Source organism: Neodiprion virginianus, chromosome 4, assembly GCF_021901495.1.
Source record: "Neodiprion virginianus isolate iyNeoVirg1 chromosome 4, iyNeoVirg1.1, whole genome shotgun sequence".
Lineage (NCBI taxonomy): Eukaryota > Metazoa > Arthropoda > Insecta > Hymenoptera > Diprionidae > Neodiprion > Neodiprion virginianus.
In genome coordinates, this window is record NC_060880.1 from 4376095 (window position 1) to 4396577 (window position 20483).

General features: G+C 38.0%; 1 protein-coding gene and 1 long non-coding RNA gene across 2 annotated transcripts in view; both read right to left on the minus strand.

Annotated features, from left to right (window-relative positions):
- Positions 1-341: 341 nt before the first annotated feature.
- On the minus strand, positions 342-8083 carry LOC124303457 (uncharacterized). Its single transcript, XR_006907919.1, has 2 exons — positions 4389-8083; positions 342-416 (listed from the first exon to the last, which is right to left on the minus strand). It is a non-coding gene; the product is annotated as an uncharacterized LOC124303457 (long non-coding RNA).
- Positions 8084-8492: 409 nt separating this feature from the next.
- LOC124303453 (headcase protein-like) overlaps positions 8493-20483 on the minus strand; it is a 138126-nt gene continuing 126135 nt past the window's right edge. Inside the window, exons 3-5 of the mRNA XM_046760666.1 lie at positions 11981-12169; positions 10806-10991; positions 8493-10381 (exon numbers count right to left, since the gene is read on the minus strand). Of these exons, the coding sequence (XP_046616622.1) occupies positions 10208-10381; positions 10806-10991; positions 11981-12169 (549 nt within the window). The 3' untranslated portion in view covers positions 8493-10207. The remainder of the gene's footprint in view (positions 10382-10805; positions 10992-11980; positions 12170-20483) is intronic.

The following is a 20483-nucleotide window of genomic DNA, read 5'->3' on the forward strand; positions in this document are numbered from 1 at the left end:
AAAAGAGAAGAATTTGGCCCGGCGTGTTGCGGCATCGGAAATACAACAAAAAAAAAAATAAATAAAAAATAAATAAAAAAATTTTTAAAAATACGACGTTGTTGGAAGTTCGAGAAAATGTTTACTTTCATTTTCATATTCCCACTGTATCTTATTTTCTTTTCTTACAGGATTGAATCAATATCCCTCGTCATCCTCGTAAATTCTGTGGCACAACACGTAAAAAGGCTTTTATAATATTGTAATCTTCTCTATATCTGTGGTTAGTAGTATTTAGTACGATGCATTTGTTTGTTTTTGTATTTGTATTAATATTCTCTTTTTGTACGTATCTCGATAAAATGTTGTTGATAGGTAGATTTTCTCTCTCTCTCTCTCTCTCTTTTTTTTTTAATTTGTTTTCGGTTTCTTTTTTCCTCTCTTTAAATTTTATTTTACTTTTTTTAGGCAGGTTTTGCCCTCGAAAGGGGCTGGAAAACAGGGATCACGACACCACGGATTCACTTTATTTTCAATCACATACCGTCATCGATAAATCGAAATTAGGAAAGTCAAAATGCCGAGGAATAATAAAAGCAAGGAAAAATCTTTTCGTTTGAAAAAATTCTACGGCTAGCCGAGTTTTCATCCCGCTAATGAAAATCTCCTCCTATGTGTGACTGGCCTTTTAATAATCTGCACGTAAGCAAAGAGGGTGGAAAGAAAAAAAAGAAAGAGTTGAAATTAAGACCTTCGGATAATACGAGCGTAAATCTAAGCTGAGAGTGTCGTCCGTGGTTTTTTATAAAATGTTTTGAATCTGGTATCCATGAGTTGCGATCACAATAAGGCTATTGCTATAGATATAATGTGAGATTGTAATAATTATTATTATTATATTTGAATAATCAGTGTTACACGAGTTTTCTATCTTCCTTTAAGTTTTTTTTTTTTCTTTCTTCTTCTTCTTTCATACATGAAACAAAAAACAATGTTATACAACGGTATTTTATTATTATTATTTATTATCATTATTATTTGCCGATATTATTGTTATTTGTATTCTTTTTTTCCTTTCATCAATTATTTCTTCGTTTTAATCGTAACATATCAACATTAAACCGTGTAATCAATTGAAACTATACATAATTATTTAGTGATTATAATTCTGTTATAATAATATGCTATGCAATATAAAATGATCTAATATAACACGTAATATTGATTTTTAAAACGACTGCTGTTATTCTTGTGTGTTTCTTTTCTTTTTCTTTTTCTTTCTTCGCAACAAAAACTCTTTCGATAAGATTCAAACACAGAGAGGGAAGAATATTTCTCCATTCAATAACAGAGAAAACATCAGGGAACAGGATCAGGGATTTGGGAGAAAAAAAGGAGAAAAAAAAAAACACACACACACACACCCAGTATATAATAACGACGAACAAATAGTACTAAAATTGCGACTTCGATTCTTGCGCCTGAAGTTATAGACCGGAGCGATGTCGTGAATATAACCTACAACGTTATCTATTACATATATATATACTACATTATATATTATTATTAGTATATTATTATTTTACCGAAGCTATATTATAATATTCTTTTATCAAATCGAAAAATAAAACGTGAAACAAAATTTGCTAAAACTTTTTTTCTTTTTTTTTAATTTTTCAATTTTTTAATTTTAGTTTTATCTTTCTTCTTCTTCTTCTTCTTTTTTTTTTTTTTTTTCTTGTGAGGTGGATTTTTAGCTTAACGCTGGTTGATCACAAAATATCACCATTTTTACGTACCGTCCTCTTGAGGTCTACGTTCTAATAGCACGCCTTATTATTATTACTTTTTCTCCTTTCTTATTTTTCTAGACTGTATTTTTTTTTTTTATTTTTTTCTTTCTTCCTTCAACAAATGTAATGTTACCCATTTATAATGTCTTTTGTTCTAAATTTATGTCTTCATTTGTATTTTTATATGATTTTTTATTTCTCTAACCGTCACTTTATTCGTCTATTTTCATTCTTTTGTTCAAAATGTTCTGTACGTGATAATGTTAATATATGTATACGAACCAACTGCACTATACATCGGGTGTAAATTATCCAGACGGTGGCGAATAATTGAATTGTAACAATTCTCTCGTAATTATGCAGGATAGGTGATGAGCATAATTCGTGACGGTTAATTGAATGGTACACAAATATATACATATATTTGTATATATACTTGCATGTATACGTATGAAGATAATAATAATAATTAGTATAGTTTAAATTTAATTTCTTTTTTTTTTTATTTTTATTTTCATTTTTCACTTCAACACAGACGATTAATGAGTTGTTACACGTGCAACGTGTTATATGTGTGCGAATGGCAATTTACACATATGAATATAAACGCATTGTATTTGATTCATATGCCTGCGCGGGATTATTATTAGCGTTGTTTTCTTTTTTTTTCTTGAAGTCTTTTCCGCATATCATATCCCGTCTCGGATAAATGAAATATTACGTATAGCGTTTGTAAACTGATTTTCTTTATCCACAATTTATTAGTTACGCTTCTTACCGGTTGATTTGTTTGTTTTTTTCTTTATATTTCTTCGACTTTTTCATATATTCTTAACGCGTTACGCAAATGAAAGATTTTGTCTTCATCTTTACTTCCGAATTTTAACTCCCGATCCATGTTATTTTAACGGGAATTCGATCGCACTTCCCGATTTAATTCAATTAAATGATTATTACTGTTGTTATTATAATTATTATTATTATATTTTTTTAAAATGAATTTTCCATTTTTTCTTCACACCGTCACTTCCTCTTTTGTATCTCATTTCAGTTTCTATTTAAATAGATTATATATGAATAAATATATAATTATTTTTCACGCTCATAATGATCAGTAATTAAATATCTAGTTTTCTACCACAGCTGAAAATTCTTACACGCTATTATTATTATTGTTATTATTATTATCAATTAGATTCAAACACGTCATCCTAGGAAAAAATGTCAGCTAATATTTAATTAATAAACTTGTACAAATAGTTATCGATACTATTATTATTATTATTATTATTATTGTTGTTGTTGTTGTTGTTGTTGTTGTTGTTGTTGTTGTTGTTGTTGTTGTTGTTGTTGTTGTTGTTGTTGTTGTTGTTGTTGTTGTTGTTGTTGTTGTTGTTGTTGTTGTTATTCAATTACTTACTCAGAATTTGAACGTTAATATGACACAGTTTATATTCTACTACACGTATAAAACGGAAATGAAAAAAAAAAAAGGATTATACTCCGTCGTTTACTTAATATTTAATTATTATTAATAATAATAATAATAATTTATATATTTACCCGAACTTTGACCACTCGATATCTCCTCGCACGATTTAACGTAAGTTATAGCTTGTCTATTTATTATATCGTATATACTTTTCCCTATTCTAATCATTTCGTACTATAATATTCCTTAAATATTAATTCTCGATCCTGACCTTAAATTCGATCGTCGATAAGTGAAGAAAATGAAATATATATGTGTGTGTATTTAATAAAAATCTGGCGATTCTTTGTGAGTTATGCGCAACTGTTTGTCCAGCAGTTGCATTAACATATTTTCATTTCCGCTCTTTTGGTTGATTCATTTCTAAAAGAATATTTTTTCATCCTTGCGTTTCTTCAAATTCGTTTCGTCCAATAATCGAAGCCAATAACGAAAAAAGAGCATCGTAATTAAAAAAAAAAAAATACGAAAATAAAAATCACGTTAATGACGACGTCTAACCGGATAATTTTTTCTTCGATTATTTCCTCCTTCCTTTTTACTCCCCTCGAACCCTGAGAAAAAGCAGCAACACGAACACTCGAAAAACCTTAATAGTCACTTAAAATATTTTTATATAGTATATATATATATATGATAATAATAATAATAATAATAATAGTATTATATTACGTTATCGATGATTCAAACCTCTATATTTATAATTACGTAATTATTATTCTAGACTCTATTCATAATTCAACCACTCATAATCGTTCATTTTTCCGTCTCGTCTCCGTTTTTTTTCCTTGATTTTTTTTTGTTTTTTTAAATTTTTTTTTTTTTACTTTTCTTTTCTTCACATCTTTGTTTAATCCGTTTCGCTTATTGCGTATCTCCTCTCTTAATCCTTATTTTATCGAAAAACACCGCGCGCTCTATCGGGTAGATTGCTTTATCGAATATTGAAAAAAATTTTACAAAATTTTACTGATCTACATAATGAATTGCGTTAGTAAAGCCGAATGAATGATTTCGGGGTAAGTGTGTATAAAGTACATGTATATATGTATATTATACGTTGACGCATTATCGACCGATTTGACGGATTGAACTTACGTTTATAACATTTTTACACGTGGTACTTTTTTTCTTTTTTTATAGCTTCTACCGTTGCTACATCAGTTCTCGGCATGTCGTATGAATTTTCGTGAGCTTGTTAATCATCGGTCGTAGGTATGCCTACCAATAAATATCTTTTTTCTCTCTCATTTTCTCTTTTAAAAACGTCGATACAAAATCGTATTTTCATTCATCTCTCTCTTTTTTTCTCTCATTCTTACTCTACCTTGCCTCCTCACCGAATCGATTATCATATAAAATCTATCGTTTCGATAGAAAAAAGTAGAAAATAGTGTATACAACAATCACCGGGATAAAAAAAGGTTACCTTTCGTCGTACGCGTTAAACCCTAATATATATATATATATGCATGATTTATATACATATACATGCGTAGCAAATACATCGTATATCTAAATTTCTTTTCAAATACAAACCTAAAATTCTACAACAAACTTTATTCTCATGGAAAGAATACAAAATCCAATGTCCATGTTTTTTTTTCCACGTTACAAATTTACGTATAATCTCCGTTTTGTTTATTCAACAAGGGGGGAAGAAAATGTATCGAATTCCGATCTTACGGTGTATTTTATATATTTACGGATAGTGTACTCATGCCTGTATATTGCACCAATACTAAACTCTCTACCCGATCCCTGAACCTACGTATTACTTAAATCGTAGGTTTTCTTTATTTTTCAATTTTTAGTTTCTTAGCCCCATGAGTAAAATACGTTACATTTCCTTTCATTTCATTTCATACAAAGTTCGTCGATGGATTTCCTTCGTCACTCGATTGAATGAAAAATTCCGATCGATCACTCATCGGTTCAATCGCCTTGTTTCAGACAATTGATTTAAAAATCTCGCTCCCGTATCATCGAGTTTTTCGCATTATAAATAATCACGATTTCTGTCTTACGTGTACGTATATCATACATATAAAAAAGCACATCAATATCGCACAGTCCTTACTTAACAAAAGCCTATTAATTCAAGCTCAATTAAATTCTTTCAACGTGTATTACATAATCATATCTATTACCCACATGCAATCTCAGATCTATGCATGCGTTATTCGGTTACCGACGAATATATCTTCACACATTTGTTACAGTTGTGTGATGTAAAAGTACATGAAAAACTATATACGAAACAAACAACAGCGGGAAAAAGAAAAAAAGAAAAATAAAAATGAAGATACAATTAAGCGCTAATTGTTTCACGACACGATGTAACATCAAAATTAATCGTTATATGCAATCGGACATGTTTCGCATAGTTTTACTAAAACGCGCTTATTTTCCATTATTTGTTTCGTTTTTTTTTTTTTGTTTTTGTTTTTTTTTTTTTTTTTCTTTTCTTTCCTCATTCTTATTAATACTTTTATCACGTACTCCAGCTAGTATCGAATAAAGCATATTCCATTCCATTCCATTCCGTTGCTTCGTTTCGTTTACTTTCTTTCTTTTATTCTGTATAAAATACAGATTGTCAAGTTAATCATTTGCACGTTATTTCAAACGTACGCTACGAATTACGACCAATTACTTGTACTGCTAGGAATTTGAATAGATATACACATATATTTGTACATATATATATATATATATATATATATATATATATATATATATATATATATGTATAAAGAAAAGAAAAACGTACCTAAGAATTACTATACACATATGTCTATGAATATTACTATACACACGTGGCGGTATTTCGTAACGTACGATTGTGCCGAGTAACATTTTCTTTTCCCCTTCAGTTACTTCAACTCGTCGTCAGTTATTATACTGAATGAATTTCGTCTGTATATATAACCGATGAAAATCCAAACGGCCCATAATCGACCGTGTTTCTTAACGCGTTATAAAGATTATATTATACTATTCCAATTGGAAAAATCTAGTACAAGTTCGATATACAAATATAATATATATATATATATGTATATACCTAGAGATAATGTACGCATACCTATAAAATGTGATGGAAATGAAACATGTATGAATACGTGTATAATATGTGAATTGATGACGTGATTCAGACTTGTTTGATCATCACTTTGAATAGGGGTTTTTTTTTAATTTTCTTTCTTTTTTTCTTCTCCTTTCATTTTTCTTTTTTTTTTTTCTTCTTTCTTTTTTTGCCTGCCTTTCTCATTCTCATCCATCCGTAAGATCTAATTTTGGTCTTAAGCCAATCGAACCATTGAATTATCTTTCTTCTTTTGCATTGCTCGGTTGTTCTTTTACCAGGTAGAGGTAATTTATTTTTTTCTTTTCGCGTTTTCAACAGTACATTTTTATCGTCGATTTTTTACTCGGTTGGTAGTTTCGTTCTTCGTCACACGACACTTCAAGCGCGGCCTTCGCTCTGTTATAGGAACTGTGGTGGCGCTCTTTCGGGTGTGGGAACGCACGCGAAAACGATAACGAAATTAATAAGAAAATAAAGTGATTAAAAATTGATACTTTTTCAATATTTTTTCAATTATTTATTTATTTTTATTTATTTATTTTTTTTTTTTTTTTTGCCTCTCTTAATCTTTTATTATCGTATATTGCGTATGCAAAAAATTGAAAACGTTAGGGAGTTACACCGCATTTAGTGTTCGTTGTGCGTGCGTGTCTGTGTGGGTGATTAGGGACAATGTATGTGTGTATGTTTGTGTGTCTCTGGGGTTATTTTTTTTTTTTTTTTTTAATTTCACACAGCGTATACCTCCTCCTAGGGTTTCCTACACCACTCGTGCGATATCTCGGATAACCAGTTCACTCGAAAACGTTTACTCCGAACGGAAGAATAGGAACAAGGGAGGGAATAAAAGAAAAAAAAAAATAAAAAAATAAAATAAAAATAAAAATAAAAAATAAAAAAATCAGCAAACACGTGCGTTAATGAAATCCTATAAATTATTTGGCACTTTGAGAAATTTCAAAACATTCGTATATCATACAATAGCTGGGTCAATTTTCGATCAAGAGAATGGGGAGGAACAAGACACAGAATACATAAAATAATGATAAATTATAGCGTCGTATATTTGGATGTCCAATTCTTTTTTTTTTTTTGTCCATAAACAGATTTATCATACATTTGTATATAATTTCGTTCCCTTATGCGATCGTTCCATCGCTTTTTTCTCTCTTTTTTACTCGTTATTGTTTTTCTATCTTTCTATATATTCGTAGGATATATAATTATGTTTACAATGTACGCTAAATAAAGTACGCGAAAGTATCGTTGCGTGAAAAATTTTACAACCTTTTTACCGAATACACAAACTATGCAGATGGTAAGGTGTCAATATTTCTCTCGAATAAGATTCTTTCCCAAATTGAAAAAGAAGACGAGAAAACAGAAGGTATTGTTCAAAGTGTTCTTATAGCTTAAACAATAATAAAAAATTATAATAATGTAATAATAATAATAATAATAATAATGATAACAACAACAACGACAACACCAACAACAACAACAACAACAACAACAACAACGACGACGATAGTAAGGAATAAGGAAAAGAAACATCTATTACCAGCCTTTCCAAGTTCTAATTGCTTCTCATCATTATATCTTGGCATCGACTTCCTTTTCTACTTCACCTTCACCTTCTCCCATCTTCTTCTCCTTCTCCGTTGATGACTATTCTTTTTCATTATTTTAGTGTGTAAAATTTGACACGCTCATATATATATATAGATTGTGTGTGTGTGTGTGTGTGTGTGTGTGTGTGTGTGTGTGTGTGTGTGTGTGTGTGTGTGTGTGTGTGTGTGTGTGTGTGTGTGTGTGTGTGTGTGTGTGTGTGTGTGTGTGTGTGTGTGTGTTACACTTGCGCTATTTCGCTTTTATAAAGATAAAATATATTATACGCATTAATCAGGATGTTAAGTAGAATAGTTTTCCTAAATTTTGGGAACGAGTGGGCGGTAAGTCTGCGAGACGGCCGCTATAGTTGGACAGCAACGACCAGCATCACCGCAATGGAAAAACAAAAACAAAAAACAATCCACCTTCTCAATATTTGGTCACTTTGTTGTCCGTCATTGTCATAAATTTAAGTTCCCCTTTTCTATTTGGACCGGTATCTTTAAGAAATTCATCTTAATCATCATTTAATTAAAATTTATTTATGTTTTTTTTTTAATTTTTTCACTTTTTTTTTTTTTTTTTTTTTTACCATTACTTTGTTGATCGCTGATTGGAAAGATCATTAATCACAACACGCCTACCTATGTATATATAATATATATATATGTGTATACATATATATATATTGTATATCCGCCGATCATACGTATAAAACATTGTATAATGTGTTACGTCGAGAGCACGTGTAAAAAATTTTTATATTATTAAAATTTTATTTATCATTGGTAGGGGAATAGAACGTATTTCGCGTTATTCCCCTACTTGGAAATTGGAGAAGGATAATTGAAAAAAAAAACAAAAAAAATTGTTAAAAATACGGTATTAGGAATTACGTTCAAAGTTTCAAACCGTGATCGATCCAAAAAGCGTCCAACGAATGTAATATTGTGATTACTTGAAAACGTTTTCATCCGGCATAAAAAGATTCAATCTTTCAACCCCATTGTATGATCGTTCAAAAATCATAAAAAAAATCAACACAGCCGCATAGAAAATATATAAAAAAAAATCTTATTCAAATGTAAGAAGGAAAAGAAAAGATAAACGAAAAACAGATGGAAAAAAAAGGAAGAAAGAAACAAAAATAAAAGAAGAACACAACGTTATCCAGTATCTAAGTAACAAACAATAGCATATTTTATTATAATATTGTTTTCATCATAATTTTTTCTTTTTTTCTTTTTTTGTTTGTGTGTTTTTTTTTTTTTTTTTGTTATTTTAAAGTGATATTTTTACATACATGTTTATTTGAATATATATATACGCGTTTGTGCGTGCATGTGTATGTGTGTGTGTGCGTGTGTAATATAATAAAGATAAGTTGATTGGATTAATAATAATTTGACTAATTAATGAAATGGTAGTCCCCGTGCCTGCTGTATTTTATTTACTCTTCGATATAATGAAAATAATTGTTTTTTTATTCTTTTTAATTTTTATTTTTCATTTTTTTATCGTTACCGATGTTCTCGTGTTTAATATACATATAGTATGTATACGAGTGTGTTTTATTTTTTTTTTTCTCTTCGGTGCTGTGTCGTTGTTGGCAATTTAGAAAAAAAAAAAACTAAAAAATCATGTTCTCGCATGTACGCAGTTGACTTTTCACCTCCCCGGACCATCATCGCCACCCGTCCCATAACCGAAGCGTGCGGCTTACTTCAAAACAGCTGCCTCGAAGGTGACGAAGAAAAAACCCAACGTATAAGAGAAGAAAAAATAAAAAAAAAAATAAAAAAATAAAAAATAAATAAATAAAAGAAATGTAAAATTTTCTCATAATAATCGAGGACTCGCTACATAAAATAACGGGTATCATATCCTGAACACCACACACGGTTCGGTTGTTACCCGGTTTCTCTTGCATCGACCAACGGCCGCTTTTATTTATTTATCTCGTCATTGAGAGAAAATATGAGTTTAATTTTCTTCTCTCATCCTCTTCGTTGTTCGTATTGTTTTCTTGTTGTTTCCTTCTTCTTCTTCTTCTTTTTCTTCTTCTTCTTTTTCTTTACATATGGATTCGAAAAGAAAGAAAAAAAAAAAACGCAGGACGTCAACGGACACCGTAAGACAGACGGACTCTCAGAGTATCGCCTGCAGCAAAGAGAGCAGCGGATGCAGGGAGACCGGGGCTGGTCTTGCAGTGATCAAACGTTGCGCTATACACTCCACCTGTTACGGCCATTGGCTATAGAGCTGAAACTGTTCGCGAGTGTAGCATGCTGAAAGTGGCTTCACGAAGTGCGCGTCTAACGCTCGACAATGCGGACAAGCAAAGACTCGGCTGTAGTCGGAGTAGAAGTTCAGTCGCTGATGTGGTAAGAGCAGTGGCTTCTGGCAGCTGTTGCACTGCAACATAGAAGACAACGATACCCTGTAGAGTCGAATAACCCCTCCACCCACCCCCACCCCCCTACCCCTCCCCTTCTCAACCCTTCCGCACCACTACCACTACCACCATCACCATCGCCACATCCACAGTCATCGCCCGCTGCAAGTCCGCTCGTTAATGGGCCGATCGGCTCATTCGCTGAAATGTCAACTACGGGCGAGCAACGAGATGACGATTAGGAATTGCCGTTAGAGCCCAATGACCGGAGTCCGAGAGTTTGAACAGCGAAAAATGATGAGTATACTGTGACAGCCCCGCGAACGTTCTTATAACGAGAGTCGACTGTAAGTGCGTCGATTTACCCCGCCGTTTTGACTAACGGAGTCCCGATGGTTGGTAAGGGTTGAATTACGACATCAAATAAGGTTCGTGGTCTCTTACCTTGATGCGTTCGGTGCAGCATGGCATCGCAGCGAAAATGTCGTAACTGTACATCGTTCCAAGTACCAGACTTGAACCGTCCCAGGGTTGTGTGCAGCTGCGACAACGAACAGGAGCCCCACCGCTACCTTCAAGGCAGCTCATGCAAACGGCAGACAAGAATTGTGTGCGACCCTCTACCTTCACCTGGAATCAAAAAACCGGGAGACGGTTGTTTTTCGGTTGTCATATGCTGCTCGAAAAGCGTTCGTTGGTACCCAATGCGCGAGAAGACTCGACAAAGTTTTTGGCGAACGGTGGTGACTTTGCCGTGACTTCCAATTCACGACTGGAGTGACACACCGAGGAGTTTCGTCATCGCTGTGCGTGTGTGTGTGTGTGTGTGTAAGATAGAGAGAAAGTGGGTGTGTACGTGTAAACGAAGGCGAAAACGAGCCGGGGGTGGAGATCCTCGGTTGCAAATAAAGCGAGTAAGCCGAAAGCGTTCTGCAAGCAGAAGCGCTGATTACACCTAATTAAGTCTGACGGTGGCGGCGGCGTGCAGGCGACGCCAAAAACAACGTGTATCTTCGTTAGCCATTTAGTAGAGTTTCCGTTTTATCCATGGCTTGTGAGCGCGCCGCCGCTCGATCCTCCCTCTTCTCCATCTCCTAGTTCTACTTCTCCCCCTGACACAAGTCTCTGAGGACCAGTTGTTTACCGAGTGAGAACTTCATGCTTCCACCAGCTTCTGGAGTTACACCACTGACTGACGTGTTCACCGCCATCCCCCCGTCACGATTGCTGCTTTTCGAAATTCAGGTGTCACTTACCAAGTGTATGAACGATGACACTTCAGGTCGATTTTTTTTTCTTCTTTATCGACAGTAGACGTACTCTGAGCACGCTGAATTACGAATATCATACTAATGGAGCGTTCTCCATATGTAGAAGGTAGTTGGTATGCAACAAGAAGAGTGTAAAAGATCAAAATACCAGTTTTTGAGGGTGGTAGCAAACTACCCGTAATCAAACTGTAATCATCTCAGGTCAAAGATTAGTTTCTTCTCAACTATGAATGAAATCCTGAATATATTAAAGTGACACTTTTTTACCGTGTTCATCATGATTACTCAACTATCACCAGTAACCTGATGAAACTTTTCCCTGCTAATAAGATTATGATACAAACTCACCTCGGCACAGGAAATCGAGTGTTGCCTAGGCGACAGAAAGAATGTTCCATCGACGAGCGGATACCTATCAAAAACGAGCATAGCGGCCCTGCATAGAACGCAAGATACCCTGGACCACTGGAGTGCAGCCAAGGTCGATAAAATGAAGCACCTCGTATCGTCGTTGCCGTGATTACCCTCGTCCTCCATCTGGAACAAAGGTTAAGAAAAGAAGTCCGGTTAGACGGTGCATTATATAACTGCAGACACGTAAGATGAAGGTTTGAAATATCCGCAAGAATATTCGAAGATGGATACATCGCGCATCGGCAGAAAAGGTGGTCCGAGGGATGAGGGCGGAAACTGAGTCGCAGACAATCGCGTCGTCACCGCGGGTAATCGTAATCTGAATATTCCACTCCCGTTTTGCGGGCTCTCGAAACTCGCGGTAGCTGACGGTGAGCCTTCGTAGCAATAACGTCGCGATGTCAACAAAGGTTGCCACCCCATTTCCTCCGCCTTAGTCGTTAAACCGTCAGGGGTGAACAAGGTGGCTGGATAGCTGGAATAGAGGCGGTGGTTCGTTCGTTCGTTCGTTCGTTCGTTCGTTCGTTGCCGTTGAAAACCCCCAGACGCGGACGTTTATAACCGCCGTAAATAACCAGCCCACCCGATCATAAGCTCGGCACAACGTAGAGCTCGACTTTTCCCTCAGTTCCCCCCCCCCCTCCCCCCTTCCTACTGTTGCCGTTTACCCAGAGACGGTCCTCTGGTTTAAGTAACATAAAAAACGTGATAACGACGGTTACTCCGACGGACCATATGTGCCCGCTTGGGCATCGAAGGCCCAAGTTCACCCCCGCATTTACCGCGATATCTACCCACGACAGGGGGAGGAAAAAAATTTTATTAGAAGCTCATCTTCTACTCCGAAAATGTACCGGGATGATGACGATGACAGATTCGATTCGTGTCAACGTTCATTCGTCCATCCATGTGTTGAACCATGAAAGAAAGATGTCCTTTCGTTGTCTTGGAAGAAATTACATCTAGTCTTTTTCAGCGGTAATAAATTTCTTTACGTTCGTCGCAATTTCCGTTTCATCCCATACACTATACCGCGGGCTGAGAAGAAACTCTTGGCTTTTAGCTAGCGACCCTCAAAAGGAGAAGTTGTACAGCAGCTACTACGATATTAAACCGACGAGGTACTTCCTATTACTGAGGAGTTGCCGGAAGTGGCTCCTCCTTGTCGTCGTCGACGTCGACGACGTCTGCGGGGTTTAGAAGCCGTTTCGTGCACTCGACAAAGAGAATGGAAGAGGGAAACGGTGTGAACGAGACACCATTCGATCTACTTTTCCTCCTCCTACGATCTCTGCAACATTTTATGATCCTTGTGGTATCCTTGATGAATTGGAAAGAACATTCATTGCTGACCCGGATCATCTTGAGGTACGGGGGGGGGGGGGGGGGGAGTCGTTTTGGATCGACATAAACGTTTGGTGGTCCGTTAAATCTGGAGCGTAACTACGCCCTGGAATTACGTTCCATAAAATAAGTTAGACGTAAAAATGAACAAGTCATATGTGTATCGCTGGTACGGCACACTCAGACTGACTCGAAGGTGTCGATTCGTCGGGTTAACGAGCCTCCCGAATTTACTGCGCGTCCGTTCGTAGTTTCTTTTTATTTTTTTTTATTTTTTTTTCCCCGTTTTTTGTTGTCGCAGGATTATCGAGGAATCCGTTAGCAACGAGTTGTTATCGACAGGTGAGATTTGGATCAGTTATCGAGTATCCGAAGCTCTGTCAACAATAATCTGGACGATTTTTTTGCCCCCGTTTGCCAATTTTCTCCCCCACGTATGTATCGCGCACAACTTTGATGGAGATCCAGAGATTAGAATGTGCTTTAACACGTATACAAAAAAGATCGTTAAAAGAACAGCTATTATTTATAAGGTTGGCACTGGGTCGTGTAACGACGGGTCGTCGGGTAATTACGGGCGTGTAAAACGAACACGTAATTCAAAGATGACAAAGACGGAGTTGCTGAGGAAGTTTGCAGAGGAGGAGAGAAAAAAAAAAGAGTTAGGAATAAACGGTTCAAATGAATAATTTTGCTCTCAAGAAATTCTAAGGAATAAACAAGAATGAAAATTCAAAACAAAGATGAAGAGTAATGAGATTTTCTTTAATCCTTACAACTGATTTACATTATACGCGTAACAAAGCTTTGTTTAATACGAATATACGAACCAAAGAGAGAGAAAAACAATAATATAAAATGAAAAAGTTTAGGTAGTAATAAAAAATAAAAAAATTAAATTGAAAGAAAAATTTAAAACAAAAAAAAAAAACAAGCGGCAAAACAATTGCCGAACAACGGGATACTGGTGAGCCAGCGCGAGTTGAGGATGCAAAATGACAAAAGGTGAGGGTGAGAAACAAAACAATCCAGAGAGAAAATGGAAGAAAAAAAAAAAAAAATTCACAGATTTCGCCGAGTGCAGCACGTTTATTCTCTACCTACTCGCACGCGAGGGGAAGAAATATATATTTATATATTGCCGTAAGGGAGGGAGAGAAGAAAGAGGGTGGAGAGCAGCGAATGAACTGAAATGAGCTGAAGGTGTTACGTAAGGACAACGTCATCTCTCTCTCTCTCTCTTCTACGAAACGGACACGGGATCTCGTCAAACTCGAGCGAGGCGGTGGATTAATATACCAACTCGAATTACCCACCTAACCGAGATTACGAAGACGGTAAATTCCGAGACAAGGTGGAGATAAGAAATCACGAGAGGCGCAAGGGGGGATGCAATTTCTTCTCCATCCTACTCCAAGGATGACGGAGCGCAGGTGAAGCTTAGACTGAAACGTCCTACGGAAATAAGGGACGCGTTCCTTTGCCATAGGAGCCTGGTGCTACTGACAGTGCTGACGTAGCGGGGTTTTCTTTATTTCGTAGGTAGAGGACATCGTCTAGCCCCCTAGAAGTACGCCAGCTGGGAAATGAAATTCGATTAAATGGTAGCGGGACTTTACGAGCTCCGAAAGTACTCGAAAAAGTAATCCGACCATCCTCATCCTCCTCCTTCTCCTCCTTCTTCTTCTCCAGGATGAATGTTACGTACGCATCGAGACTCTACCGGGCAATCCAAGTGTGTAACGTAACGTAACATACATACATCGTGAAGAGTAAAAAGAAAAGAGTCATTAAACGACCGTAACAGAGAGCGTTCGCCAAATGGTCCTCTGGTCCTCTGGTACCTCTTCTTGTTCTCATCCTTCGGCGAGTTGAAAGGGGCATCAACGGACGTGCAGACTCAGGCTCAGACTCACTCTCACACACACGCACGCACACACACCTCGGTTTATCATCGATTTTTACGACTAAGGGTAGACAGATTTACCGACGCGGGTCACTTTCGTTGATTTCAATTTTATCCCCGCCTTAGCTGGATCGTTACAGTCACAGTTGTTCGTGGCCGACTAGTCGTGGAAAGGACCATCGTTGGCGTTGTCATGGATTAAAAGGAGTTCCGCAAGCCTGAGAGCTTCACTTTGGTAGTAAAATTTGCGAAAAGGATAAACAAGAAGGACGCTCGAACTAGCGGGAGTAGATATGCTAAATTTGTGCTACGTTTAACGGTAAAATTATTAGAATAACCAACAGGGCTAATCCAGCTTACAGAGGGAATATGAAAGGTACCGTGAACCGTGAACCCTTTTTACCAACTTATCTCTTCTCCCGATGGCTTTATCTAGCGCCAGCGTGTTTCCCCGTTCCATCCACCCGGCGAAAACCCTCTTGTAAATTGCATAAATGGCCATTTTCGACTTTGATGTAAGCGGATTTTCCGAGAAGACCCTACAAGTCCTCCTCTCCAGACCTTCTCTCGATTTCAGTGAGAAAGAGAGAGAAAGAGAGAGAGAGAGAGAGAGAGAGAGAGAGAGAGAGAGAGAGAGAGAGAGAGAGAGAGAGAGAGAGAGAGAGAGAGCCAGAGAGGATGAGCGAAATTACTTTGTCCCGGATCTCACCCTAGCCGGTAAGCTTTCCTCCTTCGTCATGGAGTCCGAAGCTCGGATAACCGACTGTCTGAAACGCACGTTCCTCTCCTCTCCAAGGAGCATGAAAACCGACCACCAAGCATCGCCGAAGGGTCCCGTGAGCCGGAATCCTGGCAACGGAGCTCGCCGGCTGCCGAATATATCTATAAGATTGCGGTTTACCGTGAGAAGAGCGAATCTCCTAAGTCGCCTGAAAGTGTCGTCCGCTGGTCCTTCGGCTTAAGAGTACATAGATTTAGCGGATGATGTCGGGGGCATTTCTCGATCGGCGGAAATGCTTTGTATATCAATATGGCGGATGGTCGAGTATCGAGTAATCTTTTTATCGGACATTGGAAGAAAGAGGTCGTATGTCGAAGGACCCCTCCTGTCATTTCCAGGCTGTCCCTTTTCGCCGAAGACGCTGTGACCGTATATAGCTACCACAGAGAGCTTTTAGCGTCGAAAATCGCCGAGTCCGATCCGTTTACGTAATAAATACAAACTTGTCCGCGATGCGTTAGACCCGGTTCGGTAAACATGTCGGGACAATCATAACTCGTTTGAATCACCGATTTATATCTCGGGAGGTAAAAATATATACGTCGCGGGGCATGCCTCGCTGACCGCGAAATAAGAATGGAGGGAATCCCGTCGCGAGCGTGTGTGTATGCGTGTGCGGGTACAATATATCAGAAAGAGTTTTAAAAGTTCTCTTTGGCGGCTTCCGTTAACCGAAGTTACTACGGGGACTCGCACAGTCAGCAGCGTAACTCGATCTCTGCGTCCTGCACCACCGGGTAACAAAACAGGGAAAAAAAGAAAGAAATGAAAATGGAATGGAAAGGAAAAGAAAAATATATCCTACTCGGGACGCGGCGCCGCAACGACGTCGAACGTGTACCGCGTCACGCACGCTGACATTTTTATTATCCTGTTACACTGGTAATCTGAAAGTTGAAGGTAGAAAAAAAAAAACTGATTTACAACTCGAAGTTATTGTACGCTCGGTGCAGGCGACACCTGAAACCTCAAGAACAGGGGGTGGTGGTGGTGGTGGAAACATTTCCTATTTTTAATTTTTTTTTTGTCCTTCCCTGCCACTCTACCTTCAAGACCCAACACACACACACACATGCACGCACACACAAACACACGTGACGATGATATTCGAAGTTTGATAAGGTTTGTCGGGCGCAGCGTTGGATTATTCAACGAATGCAATTTCAGTCTGGCGAATCCGCTGATTCACCGTGAACGGAGTCACGTCCCCTTGTCCCAAAATCCAGGATTGTCCCCCGATCGCTCGACGGACATTGACGAACGGTTCGGTGCATGCAGCAGGGGTGACACACGCTGCGGTAGGTAGGCCGTACGTAGTACCGCATACTGCATTTGGCGTAGTGCCCCGGGGGGTGGTGGACGCGAGCCTGGCGGCTAACGCAACGCCGCCGGTTCTTCCCCCAAGCTATTAATTATGCAACGCGGAAGGGTTGTTAATTTAGTACCTTGTAGTAAAATAATTGTAGGGCTCACGCGACCTACGTCGTTGGCTCGCACGAGCGGACGAGAGACACCTGACAATTCTGACCCATTCCGCGTCCCTTCAAAAAATTTCACCAGACAGACTTATCGTTTAGTGGTGCTGCACGCCCTCGATATGCAAATTCGTTTTCTCTTCTTCTTCTTTTTTTTAATACAGAACGAATTATCCCCTTTGCTTGAAATTTGTTCCTTCGAAATTATTCCCGCTTTAATCGTCTTTCTATTCATTTATTTTTCATTTTTTTTTTTTTCCCTGTCTTATTCCTCCTCTTTCACCCTGCAAATAAAGCGCGCATCCCGAGTAGAAAATCGCCTTAGAAACGTTCCGGGGTGAAATAAGACTGAGGCGAGAGGGAAATGAAAATTTCTTAATAATAATCCCGTGTTTTAAGATAGATTTTTTTTTTCGCTCATCACCGCATGCGCTGATATTTTTTAATACGCTTTTATTTTTTCTTTTTTTTTTTTTTTTTTTTTTCTTTATGTATTCAAGTACGTCTGTGCGTATATTACGGAAAAGCGAGCCTTCCTACTTATTCCCTCTTTCCCCTACGGCTTTTCGTCGCTCCTTCGCTCCGAAACAGAGAACTTTTTTCTTACCACTGTAAAAGGGGGATGTGTATACGTATATATTTGTACGACCAAGATGTTTGCATCGGTTCACTTCACGCTCGGTCAAACGCGAGTAATCCATGTACAGCTATGTACCTACAACGATACCGACATAATATCAAATCTGAAATGTTCCCTTTCGTCACGAATGGTTACCATCGTTAAAATCGTTAAAATTTTTAACGAAGCCGTTAAAGAGGTCAAAGTTGCGCGTTCAATTCTTGTTTATCCGACCAATGCAGCGATGCTGAAAGGATTGGTACAATGAAATTGATCAATAGCGAGACGAACAATCCAAATTTATCATCGGCGTAGTAACACACGCCTAGGGTATCGTGAATACGCATTTATAGACACTTTTCCCCGACAATGAGTATATTCGCGACTACACGCGCCCCCAGAGGACGTCAAATCAATAGAATGCGTCAGGCTGCCACGGATCGTTGAAAACCCTTGCCCATTTCGCGTGTGACTAGTCGAGGGTACGGAAATTGAAATTACGATTCAATTTTTGTATGTATATATATATGTATATTTTATACATTATGGGTACATGAAATTGTGAGGTGAAGAAGAAGAAGAAGAGGAGCAGGAAGCAGGAGAAGAAGAACAAAGACGTTTGAGCGTTATATTTTCTGCACAATTTTTTTCCTTTACACGATACAAGCAATGTATTGTGTCGAGATGGCGGTAACCCTTGTAATGAGAGCACTGAAGCGCCGAATAATCAGAATCGGGATATAAGAAGCTCAAAAGGTCTTTTTACATTTTAATATCGCATAGGGCCCACCACCGGCACCGAACGGTTGCCAGTTCACTGACCCGAAAACCCCGAAAGAGAAAAAGAGAAAGAGAGATAGCAAGAGAACGGGGGATGGTGGTTTTCATTTGACGTTAAAATGAAAATAAAATTCAAAGCGGTTTTCCAGCTGCATCGGTGAAGGAGAGAGCGAGACACGGGTGGAAGGAATGATGGTGGACAGACAGTTAATTAAAGGAATCAAAATTAAAGAGGATGAAAAAAAAAAAAAAAAAACCTACCCAAGGTTTTTTCCAATACCCACAATTCCGCTGTTCATACCGTAAACTTCAAAGAGTGCTCACTCTTTATCTTTCTCCCTTTCTCTATCTGGTATCGATATACATACATATCCCTTCAAATACCTCTGGGGCGGTGATGGGAGGGAAAAAAAATAGGCTACAACGAAGAAAATAAAAAGAATTATCAGCGATCGGTAGTGAATCTTCACTTTTATTTTCGTCGTCCTTCTCCCGCCGCGCAATTTCGAACTTTTAATGCAGCAACTATAAACCCCCGGGATATATATTTTTTTTTATTTCACTGAATATCCCCACGCGGTCACTCTGGCTCTGCGGGAGGGTAGACGAGTGTAACACCGTAAAATTGGGAAAGGACGTCGGATAAAGACGGAGGAGAATGATGAAAGTGAAAAAAGGGAGATAGACACACACGCGCGAGTTACATGCCTACTCGAGACTCTGACTGTTGCAAGAATGCGGGACGGTCGAAGGATCGTTACTATCTCGTCTCCACGGGTCATTGGAGAAATCGGTGTAGCAACAGCTTCCTGCTATCGGTGAGTCGTAACCTTGGAAGGAAGAAAGAAAAAGAGAGAGAGAGAGAGAGTGCGAGAGAGAGAAAGAAAAATAAAAAAAAAACCCCTCGTTAAAATTTGGCGATAAACCTTTGAAATGATTCTGCGTAGAAGCTACCTGTGAGACGCGACGGTTAACGACCCTACAGATTCGGGCAATCTTTGTTCTTCGAATCGTAAAAATCTAAAAATAAAACTTATCGGTTTAACGGTGGCGCTTATCGTCGCGATTCGTGCCCTGAAAAACGTCCTATCCAAGACAAAAGAACGAAGAAGCAAAAAAAAAAAAAAAAAAAAAGGAGTAAAGTAAAAAAAATTAGTGGAAACAAGACTCTTTTTCGATACGGGGTCGCACCCTGAAGTGGAAACCAAACCCTATTTCAGATTCCCCCCGTCTCTCTTTTTCACTCACGCCGCGGGATGCCACTTCCTGATACACCGGAATAATTTTTTTCTTCTTCTTCTTCTTCTTCTTCATATTCTACTTCATACCACCCTCTTGGTGGAAACGCCAAACGGTCGGCGTCGCCGTTTTGCATGCGATCATTCGTGCGTGTCACGGTTTACGAACCAAGTGTAGCCCTGCTGCGAGGCTGACCCTATAAATCAACCACGCACCGTCGAAGAGGTTAAGAATAGCGTTAACGCTATGGTGTTAAAGGGTAAGACCGTATAGATCATAGAGCTGCCTTCCTT